The following is a 22164-nucleotide window of genomic DNA, read 5'->3' as shown; positions in this document are numbered from 1 at the left end:
TAAAAGATACTGTGCACATATATGATGTTAGTTTCAGATTAAAGGTATATTATTACTAATCAATTATTAAGTGCACCATTCATTTAACTATAACACTTCCCAGACAAAATTCACTTACCTGCATTAGGTACAAGGAAAAAGCCAGAACTTACTGCATGCCCAACATTTTGAACTGAGAATAATATTTAGGGGAAAATGTTTTGTAATTTAAATATTTTATTTATTTAAGTCTACTGAACTACCACATTTAAATGCCAGTATAACTTGAGGGAAGAACAAGGTGTTACAAATAACTTCCCAAGTTTATCTTGCATTCAAATCCATTTACACTTTTTAAGTTCTGTACTGAACTAGCATTAGTGTGAGAATTGTTTTTGGACATATGGACAAATACAAATCATAATATTAACAGTATTATTTTTCCAAGTTGTTTACTTCTTCTTTTCCTTCTTTCAGGTCTTCATTTTCATAATCATAATCATATTCTTTGTGTAGTCCTCTCAACCGAATTACTTTTGCTTTATCTATTTTCAAAGTTCTGGCCCACTGTTGAGCTGTAACAATAATAATATTAAACTTATGTTGCTACAGTATTATGTAACTGAATTTACTGTATTATAAAAGAGCACTGTCTTTAACATAACTCAGTCTGACTTACAGTGCCTTCCTTCCACTTTAAATCAAGACCAATTTAGATGTGCAGCTGTTATGAGCCAATTAATGTATCAGATAAATTCAGAGAGATTACAGGTTTTACCCAGAATGATCAGGGAATTACAACATATGGTTTGTTCTGTAGCTCATTTCACAACTGCAAAGTTTATAGTTTGTAGACTATTAACCAAAACTAGCCATTACTACTCTTCTGTTTAACCTAAGCACAGAGATAATTTATCTTAAACATTTTTATTGTTTAACAAAACCATATTGCATCCTGATATAAGAACCTGGAATACCCATTAATTTAAATCTTACCAGGTGGGATTGAAGCTTCAGCTTCAGATTTATAACCATAATATTTAGCCCAGTCACCACGTCCAGTATAGATCATGTAACATACAAAACCAAATGCATTCCATGCAAGTAGCATATAAGCAACAGATAATGTCTTTTTAACAGTTGCAGCTCTATCAACAGGTATGGGATTTGTATGTCTTCTAATGAAACGCCTAAGCCATTTGAAGTAAAACATTGTAGGCCCACCTGTTAATGAAACATGAATATTGTGAATTATTCCATGCAGTGGAGGCATATATGAGTTTATGTCTAACTTAAATAAAATATACTGTCAGAAGATGAATAGGTATTATTACTATATTCACAACCACCTCCTACCAATTCCTATCCTATAAATTAAGAAGTAAAAGATCAATATTAATGATGAGACAATAAAAACTGTAAAGTAATTAACCCCATGAAGCAGAATCCTTGAGAAGCTGTCACCAAGCCAGTCCATGTAATTCCCTGCCTTTTATGGAACTTGCAGGTTCATTATTGTGTTCACAACAGCCTGCCATCAGTCATCATCCAGAGCAATATGATTCCAGAAATATCATATATTATTTCCTTAAGATGAAATTTAATATTATTCTCCCATATATGCTTGGGTCTTCCAAATGGTGTCTTCATCCAGGGTAAACAACTATAATTTTGTATGCATTACTCATGTGCCCATCTGATCCTCCTTGATGGAGGAAGACGAAATGAGGAAGATATTCAAAATTGTCAAGCATTTTCCATGGGATATTGAGCCCCACAAGTCAGAACTCTCCACCCACAAAAATTACTAATGACAAACAAAACAAATAAAGTTAATCTAAGATCATTTTAATTTAATCTAACATAACCTAGCATTTTTAGTAACATCAGGTCAGTACAATCGCACCTTAACCTCAATATCGTCTATAACAAATGTGCTGCATATTAATTATAATATATGGAAATCCTACCCTATCGTTTATAATATAAAAATATTTGAATGTTTATATATGATCTCACGACATCTCTATTTTCAGATAATGGAAAAGTTTTGCATAATTTTTCACACTTAAAGAAACTTGCAAATAACCATTCATCGTTGGTATACCTGAGTAATCAGCTGACTATAAATGCGATTACAGTATTGCAATTTAAACATGGCGCAGTCTTTATGTTGTGAAATGTCTACATTATTCATACTTTATTTTGTTATACGTATGTTAACGGAGGATATGAAACGAAAGTTCAGAGAGAATTGTGAAACATAAAATGGACAAAATCTGTTACTATCTACGACATGGACTTTGGAGTGTTGTTACAGGGCTTCTTCGTGAAGACGAACCTGTTGATCCACAAAAGAAGGCTTTTGCGGTGCAGTTACTTTGGTCTGCTGCTGGTGACCCTCACAATAAACGGTGATACAGTTTTACTGATAATCTGTATAACATTTGTAGAGTTTCTTGCTCACAAAGATTATTCAATGCCACTTTTGAAACACTAATTTATGGCTGCATTGCACACTTTTCTGCAACATTATTTCTTTATAAACAGCAACGTTAAAGAACCATAAATAACACTTTTTATCCTTGAGCTGCTTAGCAGTGACATGTACTGAATGTTGTTTATAAGTATGCATTCATTGTACAGTAACAGAGGAAGTTATTACTAGGTGCAGATTTTACCAATTTGTATTTGTCAGAGGAATGCCCCTAAGAATATTTTCTGGGAAAGAAACAAATCCAGTTTTTTGTAAGATTTTTCACTGTAAATGGGGATATATTATTTCTGATTACTTTCAGTGAGTATCTCAAATGTCACTATAATTTTGGAGATGAATTATTCCCTCCTGTGTTCATGCACTCTGTACATACTTTAAAAGAAGCTAATTACACAGTTAAACTGAACTGTCGTGACTTATATTTTTAATATAATGAGTTTTACTTTATTTCAGCTTTTCATCTCGAATTGTTAGGTGTCCTTGGCATCAAAGCTGGCTGGCTGTAATACTTATTCAGACCATCAAACCATTTATCATGGATGGAAATATTGTGACAATGAACGAAGTGGAAGTTATGAAGAAAGAAACAGAATTTCAGTGTATTCTATACAGTTTACCAGAAGCTGCATCATACTATAACATTCTTGAGGTGTGTACATAACCAGGTTTCATAGGATAAGTAATTTGTGTAAGTGATCTGCCATCAGTATCATGTTTTTATAAAACTACTATCCTGCTTTGGGCATGTGAGATATATATTTTGGAACTTGGGTGTCTTGCTTAATATCAGAATCACTACAGAATAGTAAAATGTAAGCCATATTACTGCATAATGTAATAGATTTACATGATTTTTGGTTAAAAGGTGTTTCTTAGTAGAATTTCTCAGGATAATATTTTAGCCATTTTCTGTGAAAATAGGTTTCTTAAAAAAATTTATACCTATACAGGTAACCCTCAATTTGCACTGATTTAGAATAACTCCGATTTTGAAACTAGCAAGTCAAGAAGTGAAGAAAATTTATTTTGCTATTATTTATAACGTTTTACAATGTTTCTCATACTGATTCTTATACTAAATTGTAATTCTTACATCGCTGATTTTGGATAAAAATTATAAATACAGTCACCTCTGCAATTATGTATGTATCGTTAATGCTAATTTGCTCCAATGAGATCAATGAATCGGTTAAAGCTGATTGTGAAATGCAAACTTTTGCATATGCGAGTTTGCTCTCATGCAGTTTCATTCCTGGTGCTTTAAACTTTAAAATGGCTAATTTAATCTCTGCGGAGGTACCTGGGTTATTTTTACCACGCGATTTTCTATAGGTCAGCGTCTTATATGAATGCAACTATCGCATTACAGCAGAGATGACTGTACACATCATTCACATGAAAGAATCGTGGTCAATTGCGGGGACCAATGAATTGCCGATTGTAAGTGTATAAAATATATTTTTTAAATTCTTTTATTTTATTTACATTATTTCAGAACTTTAAATGTAATGTCATTATATTACTCGTCAATGTTTGGGTGCCGGGATCGCATGTCATTGACTTCCCATTGATTTACAGTATAAAAAGAGTTTCAATTTACACTGATTCCATTTTCGCCGGTTCGTCCAGGAACATATCCCCGGTGTAAATCGAGGGTTACCTGTACTCATTGCATTTATCATCTGAATAGAAAAGTTTTCACAAGGAAATAATTAGCACTCATTTATATACTAGATTATTATGCATTATCCAAAAAAGGCTCTTATGTATTGCAGCACCATGTAGTCTGATAGAGGTTTATTATGGTAATGAGTACTCATCACCCTGATGATGGAGTCAGCAGGACCTCTGAGGCTTTGGTAAACTTCTACCAACCTACATGGCACTACAGCCCAGAAGACAATCACTTGTTTCATTATAAAATTTCAGATGCTTGGACCTGATGGTCCATATGCTACAACATTGAACAGAAAGCTGTTGTCTTTATACATGCAGCTGCTGTGTTGTGTCACATTCTGCAAAAACTACATTCATCAACAAATGTTTTTATATTTTTTAAGATCTATTATGATTAAAAGTTTTAGATTGTATGATTTTCACTTTTAGAATTAACATACAAAACCAATAATTTTAATTTACTTATCCATTTAGGACTGTTGCATGTAGTTAACATGGCTTGTAAAATTGTAGTTACTGATATTTCTTCTTCTTCTTCCCCAGGAACTGTTTCATCATTATGGTCAGGTTATTAGAGCAGATTGTGTGAAATCTCTGGTACAGGGTCTGTCAGAAGAGACACACAACTTCATACGCAACAGCTTCTTGCTAGACCCAGTGACTACAAATGCCGTAATTCAGCATTTGTTGTGTGTGTGGTGTCCTCATTTCTTGCAAGTAGATTGTGAATTGCAGAACATTTACACCGAAGCTCTTCACTTGTGTATGCTGGAAATGGAGAACAGGAACAGTGGAATGAGTATAAAAACATGTAATTGCTTTAATTTGCAAAATTATAATTAACACATTCTTTGACTTTCCAACACAAAGGTGCCAAGATTTATTGTGCATTGCAAATATTTTAAGACGAACCTTTTCATGGCAAGAAATATTTTCAGAAGGTGCGAGACCTGCTTAGAAGCAGAAGGTTGAGGTTCTTATGTAGATACAGTAAATGTATTTAAATGTGGAGTTAAGAGTCAAAATTAATTACATAATGTAGAATTCTATGGGCCGGGATAGCTCAGTCAGTATAGTGACTAGCTACGGGCTGGATGATCGGGGTTCGATCCCCGACGGGGGCAGAGGATTTTTCCTCTGGCCTCTGCGTCCAGATCAGCTCTGGGGCCCACCCAGCCTCCTCTACAATGGGTACCGGGGTCCTTTCCTGGGGGTAAAGCCGGCCGGGGCGTGATGCTGACCACTAACCCCCATCTAGTGCCGAGGTCAAGAAAGAGAGGAGCTATACCTCCACTCACCCCAAGCGCCTGTATGGCACATAGCGGGACAAACTTTACTTTACCTTTAGAATGCTTAATTTTATATCAAAACATACACTTTAGCATTTGAACTGTTACCTATGGCTGTCATGCCGACCCTCAACATTATATAGAAAATGTAATGTTGGAATCTGCTATTAGAAAGTATGTATGTACATGGATGATAAAATTGTGCAATTACAGTTTATAGTTTCTGTTGGCCTTGCCATGTAAATTAAAGCACCTTAAAGGAGATAGGTATCATAAATTCTTCTTGGACCTACTTGATTTATTGGTTGGTCTTTCTCAACGTTCCGTGGTTATTAATTTTTGTGTAAATTATTTTAGCTCATGTATTAGATGTCTTCGGAGCTCCCATATATGACCAGAGTACGGAAGATCTGTGCAACACACTGCTGTGCATTATTTCTTTGCTTGAAATGTCGGAAGACAAAGAAGAAAATCTTGTTGAACGTTTCTATCCTCGATTGTTGGATGTGTGTGAATCAGGACTTGTTTCACGACAACTCTTGTTTCTGGGTGTTTTATCACGGAGAAAGCTTAAACTGGCAAAACTGCTCATGAAACTGGAAGATGATAGGTATGAGAGACAGAGTACTGTCAGTGATACACTGGGTCTCCAGAAAATCTCTACCAAGTTCTTAGATTCGTTTGGGAATATACAAATTGAAGAAATGTTCCTGCGCCTTGTGAAACAAGAAAAGCATTGGATTGAAGATATTGTGGTAAGTTATAAGTGTTTAGTTGAAATAATCATTTTTTAGTTCTGCTACTTTTAAGTATTACAGTTTTTATTTAAATGTGAAAATTATTACATAAAATACATAGTTGTCTAAAAGTCTGTCTAATATTGATAGGAACAGACTAGTGCTCTTATGTTAACAGTAATGAAGACCACCGAGTATGGTACAGATGACAGTTTAAGTACATACCCAGTATGCAAGTATGTTTTTAAATGGGCACGCCTAATCAGTAAGTGCAACTACCTGAATAGGTGGGCATCCCACAGCAAAGAAAACCATTGAGTTAATATACAGGGAGTTCCTTTGGTTTTGGAAGTTAATGTTAACTCATCGGTGACTGACTGTGACAAGGCAGTTGTGTAAGGTGACAATGAGATGTAGTGAGTGCCTTGTCAGGTCTTTAGCTGATGGCAGAGCACAAACACCTTTCATTATCAAAGGAACTACCTGTACAATTCTTGTGTGTGCTGTGTTTTATTTTTTTAGGATATATGCAGTCACCTCCTGATGTGCGGTAAAACTGAAGCAGTGAAAAAGTTTTTGTTACATCATACAATGAGTAAATTGTGGCCATTCATATTGATTCATGTATGGAAGAATTTCTCTGACAGAGATGAAATATTTGCCGTCTTGAGCTTTCTCCTTGAACAGTGCAAGGTATGTATGTGATGATTATTGTTTTCTTTACTCCTAACCTTTATAATGTCATATTTCAAGAAATAAGCCGCTCATTCAGTCATGGCGTGATGTTTTCCTTCAAGATTTAATAATCTGCTGTTGGAAAAGTTTTGTAATATTAGAACTTGAATGTTCCCATTGGTGCCACAATAATGCATATAAAAGGTGCAAAAATGCCACAGAGGGATGTTTTAAATGGTGTTACATTTTTGAATGATTGGAGGTAACATGATGTTCCCATTGATTTTGTGTTTGAATTAAGATGCTTTAAAGGATCTTAATTTTTTAAAGATTTAACATTATTTTTAACTTACTATGAATTTTTATTCCATAAATTTAATGCAAAACTTCAGCAGCAGAGCTGTAGTAGCAAGTCTGAAGCTCTTTACTACTACTAGTCAGCTATTCATTTAATTTTTAGTTATGAGGAATGCTGAATTTCTCATCAAAGAAAGGTGGTTGTCATAATAACTTAAAACATTTTCAATTTTAAACATGCAGTTCTGTTTTTGTGCTTCAAATCCTGAGGCTCCAAAAGCAAAATTTTGAAAACATGACATTCCAATTATGTATTTGTGTTATATCTTTATTTTAAGAATGCTGTTCGCTCTTCCACCTTATGTATGCATAATCTTAAAACTTTGCATACCGTGTAGTGTATTAGAATATAGAGTTAACAAAACCAACAACTATTAACACTATAATGGACACTATTGCCATACGCGTTTCGACCTTAAGAGGTCATCATCAGTGGACGGTTCTGGAGTTCACAGGTACAGACGACACAACTACAGCTCGCCGAGACTAGCAACGGCCACCGTACAACGGGATCAACAGCTAAGTGCGAGTTTTACTCCTGTGAATAACAGCATCTAGTGCAGTCATCTTGTCAATTACCTTTCATTTTAATTATGAAATTTGCTCGAACCATTTGACTATATGTATTAATTTCCCTGATGCCACTGATGATGACCTCTTGAGGTCGAAACGCGTTTGGCAATAGTGTCCATTATAGTGTTAATAGTTGTTGGTTTTATTCACTCTATATTATGTATGTATATTTGTTGTCCCCTTACTTTCATGTGTTGTGTACTCTGGTTTCACTGCATTTCTGATCTCTTGTACTTGCTGTTGCAGAAGGGCTTGAATGATCCAGTGTTTTCATCCTTATGCTCTGTTGTGGACCAGCAAATATTGGTAGTGAAATGGTGTAAGGATCATGGTCATAGATATTCTTTGAACAACAGAGACTTTCTAGAGCTGACAATGGAACACAGTACCCTAGAGGTGTTGCGGAGAACTGCAGGTTTGGAGGATTTAGAGTTGAATGAAGCCAGGATGTTACTGCTTTCGAATAATGATCAAGGTAATTTTATGAAATTTGCTGAAGCATTTCCAAAGTTTTATTTTTTTATATTAGGTTATCATACTCTAACGCAGAATCAAACTTTCATAAAGTGAAATGTAAGCTTTGTACACATGGACACATCCAAAACTTAGTCAGACTAACAAGACGATATGGAATAATACACAAGTACAAAGTATACAGATGAGTACAATTTAAAATGTTACTAAAGTTTAACAAATGATAAAGATTTAGCGTTATGCTGGCATTAAAAAAATTTGTTTGTTATATGGTGATTGATTGTTATAGAGAAGATCATTACATAAATATTGATGGTATTGCACTTTAATACATATAGAAATGTACATCGCCATATTAATTTTAATACCCTGCATATTGGCAGTGTTTGTAATGTGACAGCAGTGATGTTCTGTATCTACAACATAAAGTACTTAAAACATTTCTTTGTTTAGATGTTTCATTTCATTTCAGGTTTTCCAAATATAAATAAAGTACATGGCACAATAAATGAAGTTGGAAATAATTCTTGGGAGCTCAAAACGTTTGATGGTTTTTGTGTCTTGAGGAAGGCTTTTGCCATTTTTCAAGCATCGGTGGAAATTGAACGTCTGAGTGAGTGAAGCTATTTGTGTAATGAAGTTTGCTGTGGCGCTTTCTTGCCTTTAAGCTGAATATTGTGATGCCATTCTGTGTAACATTTTGTAACATTCTGGTTTTTTATGGTGAGGAGATTTAGCCACTACCCAACCCCCAAGCTGAAGGACCACCAGTGGTCAATTCTCTGTATCTGTTCATTCGTTATATTCACAGCTGCTCTCCATATTTGGAAGCTGTTTATCTCTTCCATTACAGCCTGATGACATACTATGCTCTAGTTAAAAGGGATGATCAAATCAAGGCTTGCATTTAGCATGTGGTGCTTTGCATTACTTATAGAATTAACTTCATAGCATGCCAGAGTCTACAGTATTTACTATGTGGGACTTCATATTGGTAAGTGTTGTCAATTCAACTTATATCAGGTTTTTAACTAACTCTTACTGCCTATACTAGTCCTTGAGGCTGTGAAACACTTTCTAGCAGTGAAGGGAATAAACTGTTATTTGCGACAGATATTTGTAAAAAGGTACTGTTATACATTGCTCCCTTGTCAAAAAATGTGGTTTTACTTAACACTCAAAAATTTTTGCAACAATTTTCTGAGTTCAAAAATTTTGCTAAGCTATTTACAGTTTTCTATATAAAGTGTGTACATTTTCTTACATGCAAATTGTTGCCACAGTTTTGAAAGACATAACCTCAACTTTTGGAAAGGGATTGTTACTGTCTGCATTTAACTTGCTTTATAAGGATAATGATACCTGACTGCTGTGGATGTTTTTGGCTTCCTGTTTAAGACCCCTTACAGATTTACCAAGTTGAAAATATAACCTGAAATCTACCCAAATCTGTAATATTTTCAGGCAAGAAAATGTACAGGTCTAGTTCATTTTCATCAAAAAGTGATGTCTCATTGACATCAACGATTCCTGTTGTGCCAGCTTATTTTATACATAACTATCCATCAGGTATGTGTATTTTATTCATACTTGCTGTCACTGGTTTTGTGTTTTCATTGCTATTTGTGCATTTATTTTAATTTTAAATATTGTAGAAATTTTAGTTTTTGTATTTCTGTTTATGTGTAACTTATAATGTAAACTTATAGAATAAATCAGAAGAAGTATGATCATTTTCCACAGTCCTTTGTCTTGTCAACAATATTCTAAAACTTATTTTCCAAGGCATATGATTACTCATAAGCTGTGTTAACAACTCAAGAATTAAAACTCATACTACAAGCGTAATTTTGTCAATCTTTTTATTTAATTAATATTACTGAATAATTTTTAAACCATTTAACAGATTTCCATGGAAGTTGGTATGAATGTTTTGACACAGGGTGCCACCATGGTATTAATTTTTAATTCCTACCTGCAGTAATACTAACATGGCAGCCTGAGTTGGAGAATCTCTAGCACCATTCAATGTTGACATTTTGTTTTGTGGTAGACTGTCTAAGGCAAATGAAATTTTATATGGCAACAGGTCATATTAAAGAAATTATTCATCTTAAGTAATTAATGGTCTTTCGTGAGTTTGAGCCTGGCATTGAGTTTGCACGATTCACTAAATTAATTTTCATTTTAAAGTGCTGAGATACTTTTAAGGTGTAGCATGCCTCATAAGAAAATGGCTTGTGGTTATACTCGCGTTGTTTGAATACTGTCTGGAGCATGGCTTTTTCGTATCAGTATATTTTATCTTTATTTAAGTATAGGATTTGCTAGTATGCAATGTATCAAGACTTTGATGTCATTCCTTGCAGACATATAAATATATTAATATGGTATTTATCAAAATCAGTATATTTCCACAAAGCTGAGCTGTCCTGTGACAAAGTTTTCTCATTTATATTGTGTATTATGCATTATTTTATAATATGTGTCCTTTCCTTCCCACCTTTATTTTGTATTTATTATCTCACTTGGTCTCTGCAGTGGTTGTTTATATCAAGTTGAACGTTGCCTGGGTCTGAGGTTTATTTGGACAGTGAACATCGTATTTGTATGAAGTATCAACCATGGTCACAGACCTACAGAGAATCATATTCATAATTTAAATTTATAGGGAATCCTGTTGTCCATGTATTATACCTGTTCATACATTGCATTCTTAATATAACTACTATTATTCTCTTTCCATTGTACGTTTTTTCCCATTTGTATTTCTGAATGTATTAATTTCATTTTTGTTCGCTTTTGAAGAGTTCATTGTATGTATGATTTCTTTCAGTCATTCTGAGACATCCGTCATTGGAAACAGAACATGGCACTTCAAATCCAGTTACAGTAGAAACATTGTACAAAGACAGAATAACAAAAGAGCTGCAGGAAATTAAAACCATGTTGTGCCACTTGTTCCCTCTAAACTTTAGGTGGGTTGGAAAGTATTTGCCTTAGTTAATCTGCATAAGCATTCAAATTTTAATTCAGACATGTAAGAAAATAGGGTTTAAGATTGTTTTTTTTACAGAATTACATGATGTGTGCGAATTTCCCATGATTGAATAAATGTAAAATATAAGGAAATGGTTAGGCAATAAACAGTTTTTTCTTTAAAGAAACAGTGGAATTGTATTTAAAACATTTCACTTGTCTTGTTTTTTAAACATACTGACTGCGTAATAAATAATTTTATAAGTGTAAGCCACCTTAATAACAGAATACTGTAAAATTGTATTAATTTGAGTTTGTGTGTCTTAACAGGGTTGAAATTCTGGAAAATATATTTTCATTACTATTTTTGAGATATGAGGACCTTCAAGAAGAGGCTTCCTCAGACAGTGGTGCAGATGATGACGATGGGGATCATGAACAAACTCTTCCTGAATCAGAAATTACTTCCAAATTAATTGGCAGTACAGGTTATAAACATTTTAAAGAAACTGAAGTAACTCACAGCATGACCAATTTCCAGCAAATAGGCGATGTATCTTCTTCATTACGGACGATGCCTGTAATTGAAGCTCATGTGTCTGGGTCTCCGTCACAGGAACTTTCAGATATGTTGCCTGCTGAAGCTCAGCATCAGTGTTATCTTCATAAAACATATGACACATCTGCAAATAGTCCTACTACATCTCCTCTACAAGTCATGGAAATGTTATCTCCTTCCAAAATATCTGATGAATCACGTGAAAACATCTCTAGGCAACGAACAGGTACAAAGAAATGTTCATCACCACAGTTGGGTCAGTTTAATAAATTCTCAAGTTTGCCAGCAGGATATGTATCCAATGCCAAACATAGTTCAGTACCAAACATGTACAGTACAGCAAAGGTACACACTGTTCAGTCTGTTCGGTCAGCATCATTATCTTCAGATATGAATTCTGACATTTCACAGTTACATGGAGACATTAATCAGTTTTCAAAGCCACCAGAGCGAAGAAAATCGACAAAAAGCAATTGTTCTGAAAATACTAGTGTTCAAAGTGGAGTGAGCAATATGACAATAAAGGGAACTAATCAGGGATTTATATGTAATCGGTACCTGGTACGTGATTTACTACACTGCCTGAAGGAATGCTTGGTGGAAACAAGTGCTGCATTCTACAGCTCCCTATCTATTCATACTGCAAATTTAAAGAAAGTTGAAGTTGTGTCATCTGTTCAACCAGAATTACTTCAGCAACATATGAACAGGTAAAGACTCCAGCAATGGAGGTTTTAAATCAGTTGAAATAACGTGAGGATGGGAAGTGGAGCTTTGATTTCGCAAAAAATGTGTGTTTGGACTAAAATTACGATAACTTCTGCAATATCTGTCGAATTTTGTACGTAATCCATGTAATATCTCTTGAACATGAATGCTGTTTGCATTACTTTAATAATACATTTACTAGGGTGATGTGTTATGACTCCCGCAGGGTCATTTATGGGCCGTTACAGGTATATTTATATAATCCGAGATCAGTACATAAGTGTTTAGTTGTTTCCACATTTATTCCTGTTTCTCATATTTGTCTTTCAGTTTTCTTGTCATGTATTCAGTACCATAATGATCTTCAGCTCTGCATCATGCTGTATGTGCAAGTTGTGATCTTTCACATCCAAAAATATTTCAACTTTATAACATTATTGAATTCATGCAGGTTTGTGTGCCATCTGATGTATGAAGTGGTACTGCAATCAGGATTTGTCTGTCTGTGAACAAAATCTGTAAGAACACAAGGGAAAGGTGTGCAGTTTGGAGTACAGTTTTATTCTCAGCATATTTTCTTACCTCAGTGCAGATTACACATTGCAGAGTAATAAATGTTCATGTTGACAAAGCTAGCAAATAGCACAATTATTACACTTTGTAGAGACTTGAATTATTTTTATTTTGTGTTTCATTAAGTGTATACCATAATAAAACATGTTTCAAATAAACATTGTAGCACTTAATATGATTTATAGTTTGTCATGTAACAGTTCTTTGGTATGATGAAAACTGATAGTTAAATTTTTGTGACATGTTAAAATTGAGTTATATTGGGCCAGATCTGACTGAAATTAAGTTTTTCCAACATCTTATATTGTAGACCAAGTTTCTTCAATAACTGTTGTGTTATTTTGTAGGCGAGAAGTGGATGGACCTCACAATGCTCCCATTGTTCTTACATCAATTGCATTTGATGCAAAGATCACGTTACAAATGCCATTGTTCATATATCTGATGAAAAAATTTGGATTGAAAAGTGTTTTACATGATCATTTTTTGTCTGCCGTAGACTCTCTGTGTGTGTAAGTGAAGCTGCATGGCGGCTGCAGCTTTTCACAGACGCAGAATTTGCGCAGCAAATTGGTCACATCTCTGTTCCGGAGCGCATTTCAAGTGTCAGTGACACGGAGGACGACTGGCTGTACCACAGTGAGGAGAGTGAGAGCGAAGATGAAAAGGAGGCTGGAGGACCTTCTGCTTCCATCTGTGGTGTAGGATGCGGCAAGGCACAGAAACCAGCAAGCAAGAGATCAAGGTCTGAGACTGAGAAGTCAAGTGAATCTGGTTCACAGTCCAACAAGTCAAGAGGTTGGTACTGGTAGAATTTCATAAATTATGTAACAGTACAGAGCTGACAAGTTTCTAAAATATTTTAACAATAAATCATTCATCATCATAAAATCATGTTTGGGATGTTCTTTCTCTGAGGTGTATTTGAAAAAGGAGACATTTTGAGGGCTGAATCTGTGATCAGTTTCCTGACTACCACATGAAAATTTAATTGGAAAAGTAGTGAGAGAATATATTTTCGAATTGGCAGTTGTGAATGAGACTTTACATGAAAGTTATGATAATGGAGTTTGTAGGTTGTTTCAAGTCGTGTGTAATTTGCTACTGAATGGTACATGATACAGGATTCTGAACACGTTGCCAGAAAGAGGAGACAGTACTAAACAGCACTTTTCTGTAATATCTGTGAAGGGAGAAACTACTACAATTGGTTGGGGTTATGTTACATTTTTAGGTGGCGCTGTGACATCGGCATCAAGTCATCACAAGGTGCGCTGGAATAAGTGTATGCTGAAACACGGTTCTTTTCTTTCATTACCAACTGGAATTATCAACTTGATGTTATCATCGCAGAGTAGTTTGGCTGTGAGGTGTCTCATTTATGGAGAACTTCCCAAAGCAAAGCAAGTCATTAAGGTCAGTGATTCTTTCAACCATGCATGTACTGCTTCAAATGTTTTTCTTCACTTTAGATCAGTTTTCTTTTTCCCCTGGAGTTCTTTTGACCTCAAAAATTTATAATCTAATTTCAAATAAAAGCTTTAGATTGTGAATTCATAAAAGAACGTCCATAATTTGAGAGCATTCAAAATATTTAACTCCCATTCAGTGCTATTGAACCAGAAGTAAAGTAGAATGAAACCCAGTCTAGGACTGCTTTGTGATAAATTTGTCTTTGAAGTAATCCTTTCAAAGTACAAGTTTCATATAATGATTAAATTATGTGATGGTACCAGATTTTTTTCCCATTTTCATACAAAATTGCCCTAGTAGATCTTGCAAACGATTCAAAGATATATTACCATTTAAGACCATAATTCAAAAATATTTAAGATTTATAATAATGGGAACAACAGTAACAAGCAACAGTTGGTGAAGTCTGGAGGTTTCGTACGGTGCATTACAATCTGTAAAAGTGGTGTTTTGGAATTTGTCCTTCTTCTATATTTCAGTAAAATTACATTTCAGAAACTGGGTCTTCTTCTGTCTTCAGGTAAAGAAGAAGGGGAAGGATAGGACCCTAGATGTTGGGCCCCCTGGTTGTGCTAGCCTCTGACCTGGACTGCCATTTCTTGGTCCAGGCACTCCTACTTTGAATCTGTCCAGATCTGAGGCTAGTTCCCCCTGGGGGCCCAACATCTAGGGTTCTGTCATTCCCTGTTTTCTTTACCTGAAGACAGAAGAAGATCCAGTTTCTGAAATGTAATTTGACTGAAATATAGAAGATGGACTAATTCCAAAACACCACTTTTACAGATTAGAACAACAGTTTGGTTCATAATGAAATTAACATAATTAACATAAGAATAAATACAGGGAAGTTCAGTTATTGTTTTTTGACAAACTGTTATGATGCTTTACAGAGTCTTTCACATATTTAGCTGTGAAACTGACATTAGACCTGAAGAAGGCAGCAGCAAGTTGCTCCAAATTCTGTAATTGATATTTTTATAACACATATGGTACCAAGAAGTCTCTGCAGTGAATCCAGACTGCAATGAAAACCTAAGACCTTACGTGCTTTCGAAAGCACTAAAAAAATTAAGATGTATGCAAATGTCCAGGAAAATATTTGTACTCAACAGAGATGAAGTGTAATGAATCTCGTTAACCTTTCACATGTTTAAATGAAATATTACAGTTTTGAAATTTATAAATAATATTTTTATCTAAATTATTGTAATATTTTCTCCTAATTTTACAGTTAAATTGTGATCTGTAACATGAAAAACACATTATCCTATATCATAGTGTATATTCTTATGCTTCTTGGATATAAAGTAGAAGGTCATCGTAAGCTTTAGTTTCATAAACTGTTGGATCGTGTTGTTTCTCTATTCCGTCTACAACTGAAACTCCAGGTGGATTAGAAGATAAGTACTTCTTAGCATCATTTATAATTCTGTTAGGCCAGCAGAACTTACAGCGAAAGCAACAGCAGCACAGTCCTGTGATCAATAACAACAATGACAAAAATATTAGTAGTACAACAATAATGATGTTATTATTGTTGTCTTCTCCTTATAAAAATTTGTGATTAGTCGTTGTCATCAAAAAATGACGTCATCAACAATGTCAACTTATGTTTTTTTTATACTCGGCATTGTTGTGGAACACAACAATGCCGAGTACAACACAACAATGCCGAGAAAACAAATAACGCTTAGTACCAAGCCAGTCACATTATCACTGCTCTACAAGCAGCACGTCGCATTCTTGAATATTGACTGACAGTTGTCCTAAAACATCAGGAAAGTGAAAGAAGACGTTATCAAGTATTTGAAGTACCAACTCCAACAAGGTAAAGTGATACTCATTCGATATATTACGATTATGAAAACTATTATAAAAACTGACTTTATGATCGATTTTGAGACGAAGATTTGCTAGGGTGGGGCTGGACGTAAAAAGTTGACTGATCAAGAACAGTTGGCTTCTGATTAGCGACGTAAAGAACTAAAACATCAGATCTACTTAACAAGTAAAGAAAGGGGAAGGGAGACTTACATTGATAAACGCAGAAAATCTTATTCAACAAGAACAGAAGAGCAAAAACAAACAAATGAAGATTTGCAAGGGTGGGGTTGGACGTAGAAAGTTGACTAATCAAGAAAAGTTGGCCTCTGATTAGCGACGTAAAGAACTAAAACATCAGATCTACTTAACAAGTAAAGAAAGGGGAAGGGAGATTTACATTGCTAAACGAAGAAAAACGTATTCAACAAGAACAGAAGAGCCGAAGAAAACAAACGAAAACTTGCAAGGGTGGGTTTGGAAGTAGAAAGGTGACTAGCCAAAAACAGTTTGCCTCTGAACAGCGACGTAAAGAACTAAAACATAAGACCTACTTAACAAATAAAGAAAAGCGAAGGGGGAATTACTTGGAAGGTTAAGGTTGAGGTTGAACGTAGATAGTTGACTAACCAAGAACAGTTGGCCTCTGAACAGCGACGTAAAGAACTAAAACATCAGACCTACTTAACAAGTAAAGAAAAACGAAGGGATATTTACATTAATGAACGTAGAAAAACTTATTTAACAAGAACATAAGAGCAGAAGAAAACAAACTAAGACTTGCAAGGGTGGGTTTGGAAGTAAATAGTTGACTAACCAAGAACTGTTGGCCTCTGAACAGCGACGTAAAGAACTAAAACATAAGACCTACTTGACAAATAAAAAAAGCGAAGGGGGTATTACTTGCAAGGTTGGGGTTGGACGTAGATAGTTGACTAACCAAGAACTGTTGGCCTCTGATCAGCGACGTAAAGAAGTAAAATATCAGATTACAAGAAGCGCTCCGAAAGGATTAGTTGTCGTTTTCTTACACAAGGGTTGAAACACTTGAATGAGACATAATTTAATCCTTCCGAAGGGGGGTTAGTTTAGTGTCTTACTCAAGAATTTAAAACGCAATCAACCACCCCGGAGGGAGGTTCGTCAAGTATTTTAACCACCATTCGGGGGGGGGGGGGGGTTAGTTTAGTTTCTTACTCAAGGGTTAAAACACTTGAATGAGACACTTAACTAACCCCCCGAAGGGCAGTTAGTTTAGCATGTTACTTAAGATTTCAAAACGCAACCAACCCCCTATTGTTTTAACCCTCAATTCGGGACGGTTAGTTTAGTTTCTTACACAAGCTTGGTTGCGTTTTACAAACTTGACCAACCCCCCCGTAGGAGCTCCGAAAGGAGCGCCCTGCTCTAGTTAGAAGAAAATAGAGAATGGAAGATACTTGGGCTGATAAGCCAGGCCTGTACTAGTTGAACTGAATGAGCCACAGCCTTGAAAACTCTAGTATTCAAAACATGGCCATTTTTTTTATTGAGAGAGAAGCAGTGTCAGAACTGATTACTAAAATGTTGCTCTTTAGTGGACAATGAAAGTTTGCAAAACAGCCAATTATTGAAGAGTGCTTAATTAGGATAAATACATAGTCAAGATTCATAAGAGAGTGTCTGGAATATTAGTTTACGGCAGCAGCCAACTTTTTATAGTTGTAAAAAAGACACATTTTTCTGCTAGGAGCAAAACTTGTCACGATTAAGCATATTCATTTGGCATCACGAATCAAATATGAATAGATTTGAATAACCTAAATTATTCTTACAAAATTTAATTTTCATCATTATACTTCTGAAACTGGAAGATTTTGCTGCTTAGAAAGAAGGGTGATTGGGTAAGGACGCACTCGGTTTGCATCAAGGACCAGTCAGTAATGGCATAAATAATTTTTGCTGTGAGTCACTTGTTCTTGTTGTGTCCTAGGTCTGACAAACAAGCACTGCACGCTGCTATTTCATATTTTGAATAAAATTATGAACACTAAATAGAAGGGTAAAATATTTTGCTTACCAAATTTGCACCAACAGGGTACAGCAATTGCAATATATATCAACAGTAATATGCCCAGACCCATTATGATTCTCTTTGTGAGTTGTACTTTGTCCAGTTCTGTATTTGATTTTATGAAGTCATCCCATAAACAGTTAATTGATTTAATTCCAAAGATTCTGTTCTCTTCCATGCTGCAGTTTTTTGTTTCTTCAAAGTCTGTAGTTTCAAAAATGGCGTCTCCATATGCGTCATGTAAACCATTTTTTGTGTAGTTGAAGCTTGTGTTATGTAGTGCATTCTCTATTTCATTGTAGTACTCATTGTTGAACCTCTCATAATCATATTCTTCAGGTGGTTCCAGAGTGCCTGGCTTTGATAATGTCTCTAGCTGTTCTTTGTTATCTTCGTTTGTGGAGCGCTTGTCAACTTTTTGGTCTTGAATACTTTTATTTATAAATTCGTCATTTTTCTTTAGGTTTGTTCCCAGTGTCATCTTTCTGAAAATAAGTTTTATAATAGTAACAGTATTAATATTGATTTATTTCGAAGTTATTTAAAACTTTTGTGTTAACACTAGAGGTTATTTAATGTTACATGAGACGAGAGTGTGAGTAAGTAAGGTGTAGTGGGAAGGATTAGTGAGGAAGTGATTGAGGCTAGTTTCAAGTAACATTTCATCTTTTATTTGAGGGAGAAAATGCAGTGAAGGAACCATACGATATTCAGCACTTCAGACGAAACTTAACCTCGACTTGAACGTGAATCTGTTTTCTGTTTCTTTTGCTGGAGATATACTTCTGTGATACAATTTTGCAATTATATTTTACTAGACTGCAGTATTTTATCTTGTCCTTTATCTACTGCACACCACAGCTTATTCACAATCCTCCTGGCCATGCATCGCACTAGTATACCACAAAACTCCTAGCCGGCACCCCTCAGCCCTTTATTTTGGTGTTTTATACTCATATGATTAAGGTTAAATCACGTATGATAAGTTCTTGGGAGGAAGGTATGATGCCTCTTTTCCTTCAGATGGTTCAGTCTTTTTAATGAGATTAGCACAAATTGTAAGTATTATTCGGTTGTCATTTGTACAAAATCAGTGGCTTGACTGTTGTCATATATAAGGGGCATTGACCCTGTTACCTTAGTTATTCATGTATAACAGGCACCCTTATGCTTTGATTGGAAAATTAAAAATTAAAGTATTCACGTATTACACTCTTCAAAATAATAATATGTAGGTAGACAAAACAAAAAGAGGTTATGTGATATGATATGTCTGAAAATTAATTATTCTTTGTTGCTGGTGGTATTTTGTAATGAAACTGGATGCACTTGTGTTTTAAACAGTCAGATGGTGGGGAAATTGTTGGTGGCTTTTCTTTGAAAGAAACAGAAAACTCAAAATTTGGAATTAGAAATCATTGATACACTCTGTGCCTGCACACGTCTTCTGATTTGTTGGGAAAACTCTCAAAAGGAAACATTTCCACCAGGAATTATTATGAGAGTTCAAAAACAAGGGTGGATTGCTTAGGAATTTATCCTCCAATGGTCGAACGTGGTGTGGAAAAGGCCTCTAGGAGCTATGCCAGGTTTAGACATCCCTGGACATATTACAAAAAGAGCGAAAGCAAAAGTTGACGATGAAGAGCCTATCTTTGTGTAATCCCGGGTAGCAGGTAACCTCTGAATGTCGTTCTTAATCGGCCATTCAAGGTCGCTTTACGGCAACGAAGCATGAACTGAGGTCTAACGCTGGAATTCGTTATAAATTACATAGACAGTGAAAGTGAGAATAATGATAATAGTGATGATAGCAGAGCTGGTAGTGATAGTGAATGACACATGTTCTCGAATTGTTGATGACCCAATTTAAATCAAACTGCTGACAAATGTTAAGTTTGAAATTGTATCTGATTACATTCTACTATGCGCAAAAAACAGCCAGTTCCATCCCACCTTTAAATATATGTTTCGTACACGCACCTTGATTTTAAGAACGAATACTTTAAAAATAATGCGTGTAATACACGAGTAAATACGGGTAAACTACATTCTAATATTCTGTTCTTCAGATCAAATTAGCAGATTTTGCGTTATGTCTCTATAACATACCTTCTCATTACGTACTAAATAGGAGTTTATTGATCACACTCATATAACATTAGTTCTGATACCTTATTTTCAGTGATGAGTCCTCCATGTCATACGATTCTTCTGGTGTTGGAATCTTTACTTTTTCTTCCAGGGAAGATGGACTTTCCTTTTGTTTGAATTTCTTGAGCAGAAGATCTAAATTTTCGTTATCCGTGATTAAATGCGAAGAGGCTGTGTCGTCTTCCTTCAGCATTTCCTCATCATCATCTTCTGAAAATGAAGCATCAGCAGAAAGGACGAAATTCTCATGATGTGTTATATCTGCTTTATAAGACGGAAGCCAAAAGCTTAAAACGTTATGTTGCAGCAATAACATGATTATGTACAACTTCATTACCATTGTGGTTGCTAATGAACAGAAATCAACTTTCTTACGTTCTTTATGTGTGTTTGCGTTTGTTTGTGCATTGTTTAACAAACAGTTTTAACAACAATGGCAAGCTAACGCTTGGCCTTCTGAATGTTTGTAAACACTGCTCGGTATATTTTCTTCTAGGATTGGGATATTTTTGTTACCAACCCCTGTTTTTTTCGTACATTTTGATTGATAGTATCTGGCAGCTTTTGACATTGGTTATTATTGGCTACTGAAATAACTAGAATAAATATTGGCTTTGTTTATTTTAAATGTGATTTAAGCCAGTTTTTAAAGATTTTAGACAACATAACCCCAACAATAATGTATTCATTTACTTGTATCATCAGATTGATTTATTTGGTTTTTCCGTTATTGGGTACTCAGTTAAGACTGTATTTTTATTATCGTCTTCTTTCTAGGTATTCGTCAGTTCATTAATTTTAATTAAACACATTTGCATAAATAATTGCACATACATTCAAACTGTACTTTTATTATTTCAGAAATATAGCAATTATATCATATTCGCTAAGGATGATCAAGGAAGAAAGAAGCTGTTACCAGGGTCACTCAGTAGATATTTACCTATGCTATGACAAACTCTTGTCGCAATATCACTAGTATGTAGCAAACCTGTGAGCGGAATCCAGAACCAGTTCATTCTTGTGAACACCCTCAAAATATATTTCTTAAAAGTTAATTTTTATAATGAACTCCCATCTACCTTCCCATTGGTATATAATTTTTAGAACCACCTGTTTTTGCAATATGAAACAAGATGTATAACAAAGATAATATTTGGAAATTTTGCTATTTATAGGGTATTATAAATTTTCATATTACTTCATATCTCTTGGGTCAAATTTTTTTTGCTTAGCTCCTTGTTTCAAAGCATTTGCATTTAGCTCATTAAAGACCAGAAGTAGGGTAGGAACTTCAGTAATTATTAAGGGAATGTTTGTGTTTGAATGTAATTGAAACAGTTTCACTAATGATGATTTATGATTGTAGATGTTTGAAGAGAATGATAATCCACTTGCTTTGGAAGTGACGTTTATAGAAGCTTACCAGACTCTGCTGAACAAGTTAAGATACTATGTTGAAAGCAGCCAAACAGATTCACAACAAACAGTGATGTCAGTGCCACCAGGAAAGAAGACATCTACTTTGGAAGTCAGTGATAAGTGTGTTAATATTTGTGTGTAATACTCTACACAGTAGACTCTCA

The 22164-nt window shown here is 34.9% G+C and overlaps 3 protein-coding genes across 8 annotated transcripts in view; 1 reads left to right on the top strand and 2 right to left on the bottom strand.

Annotated features, from left to right (window-relative positions):
• Positions 1–196: 196 nt before the first annotated feature.
• On the bottom strand, positions 197–2200 carry LOC147874587 (uncharacterized). Of its 3 annotated transcripts, none has more exons than XM_087344067.1 (3): positions 2087–2200; positions 976–1203; positions 197–554 (listed from the first exon to the last, which is right to left on the bottom strand). In XM_087344067.1, exons 2-3 carry the CDS (start codon positions 1190–1192, stop codon positions 415–417), a joined length of 357 nt encoding a protein of 118 aa, XP_087200193.1. In that variant the 5' UTR covers positions 1193–1203; positions 2087–2200; the 3' UTR covers positions 197–414. The 3 variants fall into 3 exon arrangements, with proteins under 3 accessions (XP_087200193.1, XP_087200192.1, XP_087200194.1); XM_087344066.1 differs by having other exon boundaries at positions 1950–2089; XM_087344068.1 differs by lacking the exon at positions 2087–2200 and adding an exon at positions 1412–1690.
• The window catches only part of Sptz (zinc finger FYVE-type containing 26 spastizin), a 37868-nt gene continuing 17809 nt past the window's right edge, over positions 2106–22164 (top strand). Inside the window, exons 1-13 of one of the 4 annotated variants that reach the window (XM_022062809.2) lie at positions 2106–2393; positions 2930–3125; positions 4697–4964; positions 5800–6197; positions 6702–6872; positions 8031–8259; positions 8731–8871; positions 9723–9827; positions 11095–11236; positions 11568–12506; positions 13577–13875; positions 14312–14493; positions 21948–22109. In XM_022062809.2, coding sequence (XP_021918501.2) covers positions 2248–2393; positions 2930–3125; positions 4697–4964; positions 5800–6197; positions 6702–6872; positions 8031–8259; positions 8731–8871; positions 9723–9827; positions 11095–11236; positions 11568–12506; positions 13577–13875; positions 14312–14493; positions 21948–22109 — 3378 coding nt within the window. In that variant the 5' untranslated portion in view covers positions 2106–2247. The remainder of the gene's footprint in view (positions 2394–2929; positions 3126–4696; positions 4965–5799; positions 6198–6701; positions 6873–8030; positions 8260–8730; positions 8872–9722; positions 9828–11094; positions 11237–11567; positions 12507–13576; positions 13876–14311; positions 14494–21947; positions 22110–22164) is intronic. The other 3 variants (XM_022062793.2, XM_022062786.2, XM_022062802.2) reach the window with 3 other exon arrangements.
• LOC110829299 (uncharacterized) lies at positions 14797–20945 on the bottom strand. Its single transcript, XM_022062886.1, has 3 exons — positions 20599–20945; positions 18431–18909; positions 14797–16025 (listed from the first exon to the last, which is right to left on the bottom strand). Exons 1-3 carry the CDS (start codon positions 20916–20918, stop codon positions 15838–15840), a joined length of 987 nt encoding a protein of 328 aa, XP_021918578.1. The 5' UTR covers positions 20919–20945; the 3' UTR covers positions 14797–15837.

This window comes from Zootermopsis nevadensis, unplaced genomic scaffold (assembly GCF_977971745.1).
Source record: "Zootermopsis nevadensis isolate Lab colony 2312 unplaced genomic scaffold, Znev_1.0 Znev_ptg000007l, whole genome shotgun sequence".
In the NCBI taxonomy this organism is placed as follows: Eukaryota; Metazoa; Arthropoda; class Insecta; order Blattodea; family Termopsidae; genus Zootermopsis; species Zootermopsis nevadensis.
This window is presented reverse-complemented; position numbering and strand designations above follow the sequence as displayed.

Excerpts from the sequence above, each read along its gene's own strand:
- LOC147874587 (XM_087344067.1), bottom strand. The coding sequence starts at position 1,192 with ATGTTTTACTTCAAATGGCTTAGGCGTTTCATTAGAAGACATACAAAT. Across the intron at positions 555-975 it reads TGAAGCTTCAATCCCACCTG|CTCAACAGTGGGCCAGAACT; the intron begins GTAAGATTTAAA and ends TTATTGTTACAG.
- LOC110829299 (XM_022062886.1), bottom strand. The coding sequence starts at position 20,918 with ATGGTAATGAAGTTGTACATAATCATGTTATTGCTGCAACATAACGTT. Across the intron at positions 18,910-20,598 it reads GACTCATCACTGAAAATAAG|AAAGATGACACTGGGAACAA; the intron begins GTATCAGAACTA and ends ACTTATTTTCAG. Across the intron at positions 16,026-18,430 it reads ACCCTGTTGGTGCAAATTTG|GACTGTGCTGCTGTTGCTTT; the intron begins GTAAGCAAAATA and ends TATTGATCACAG.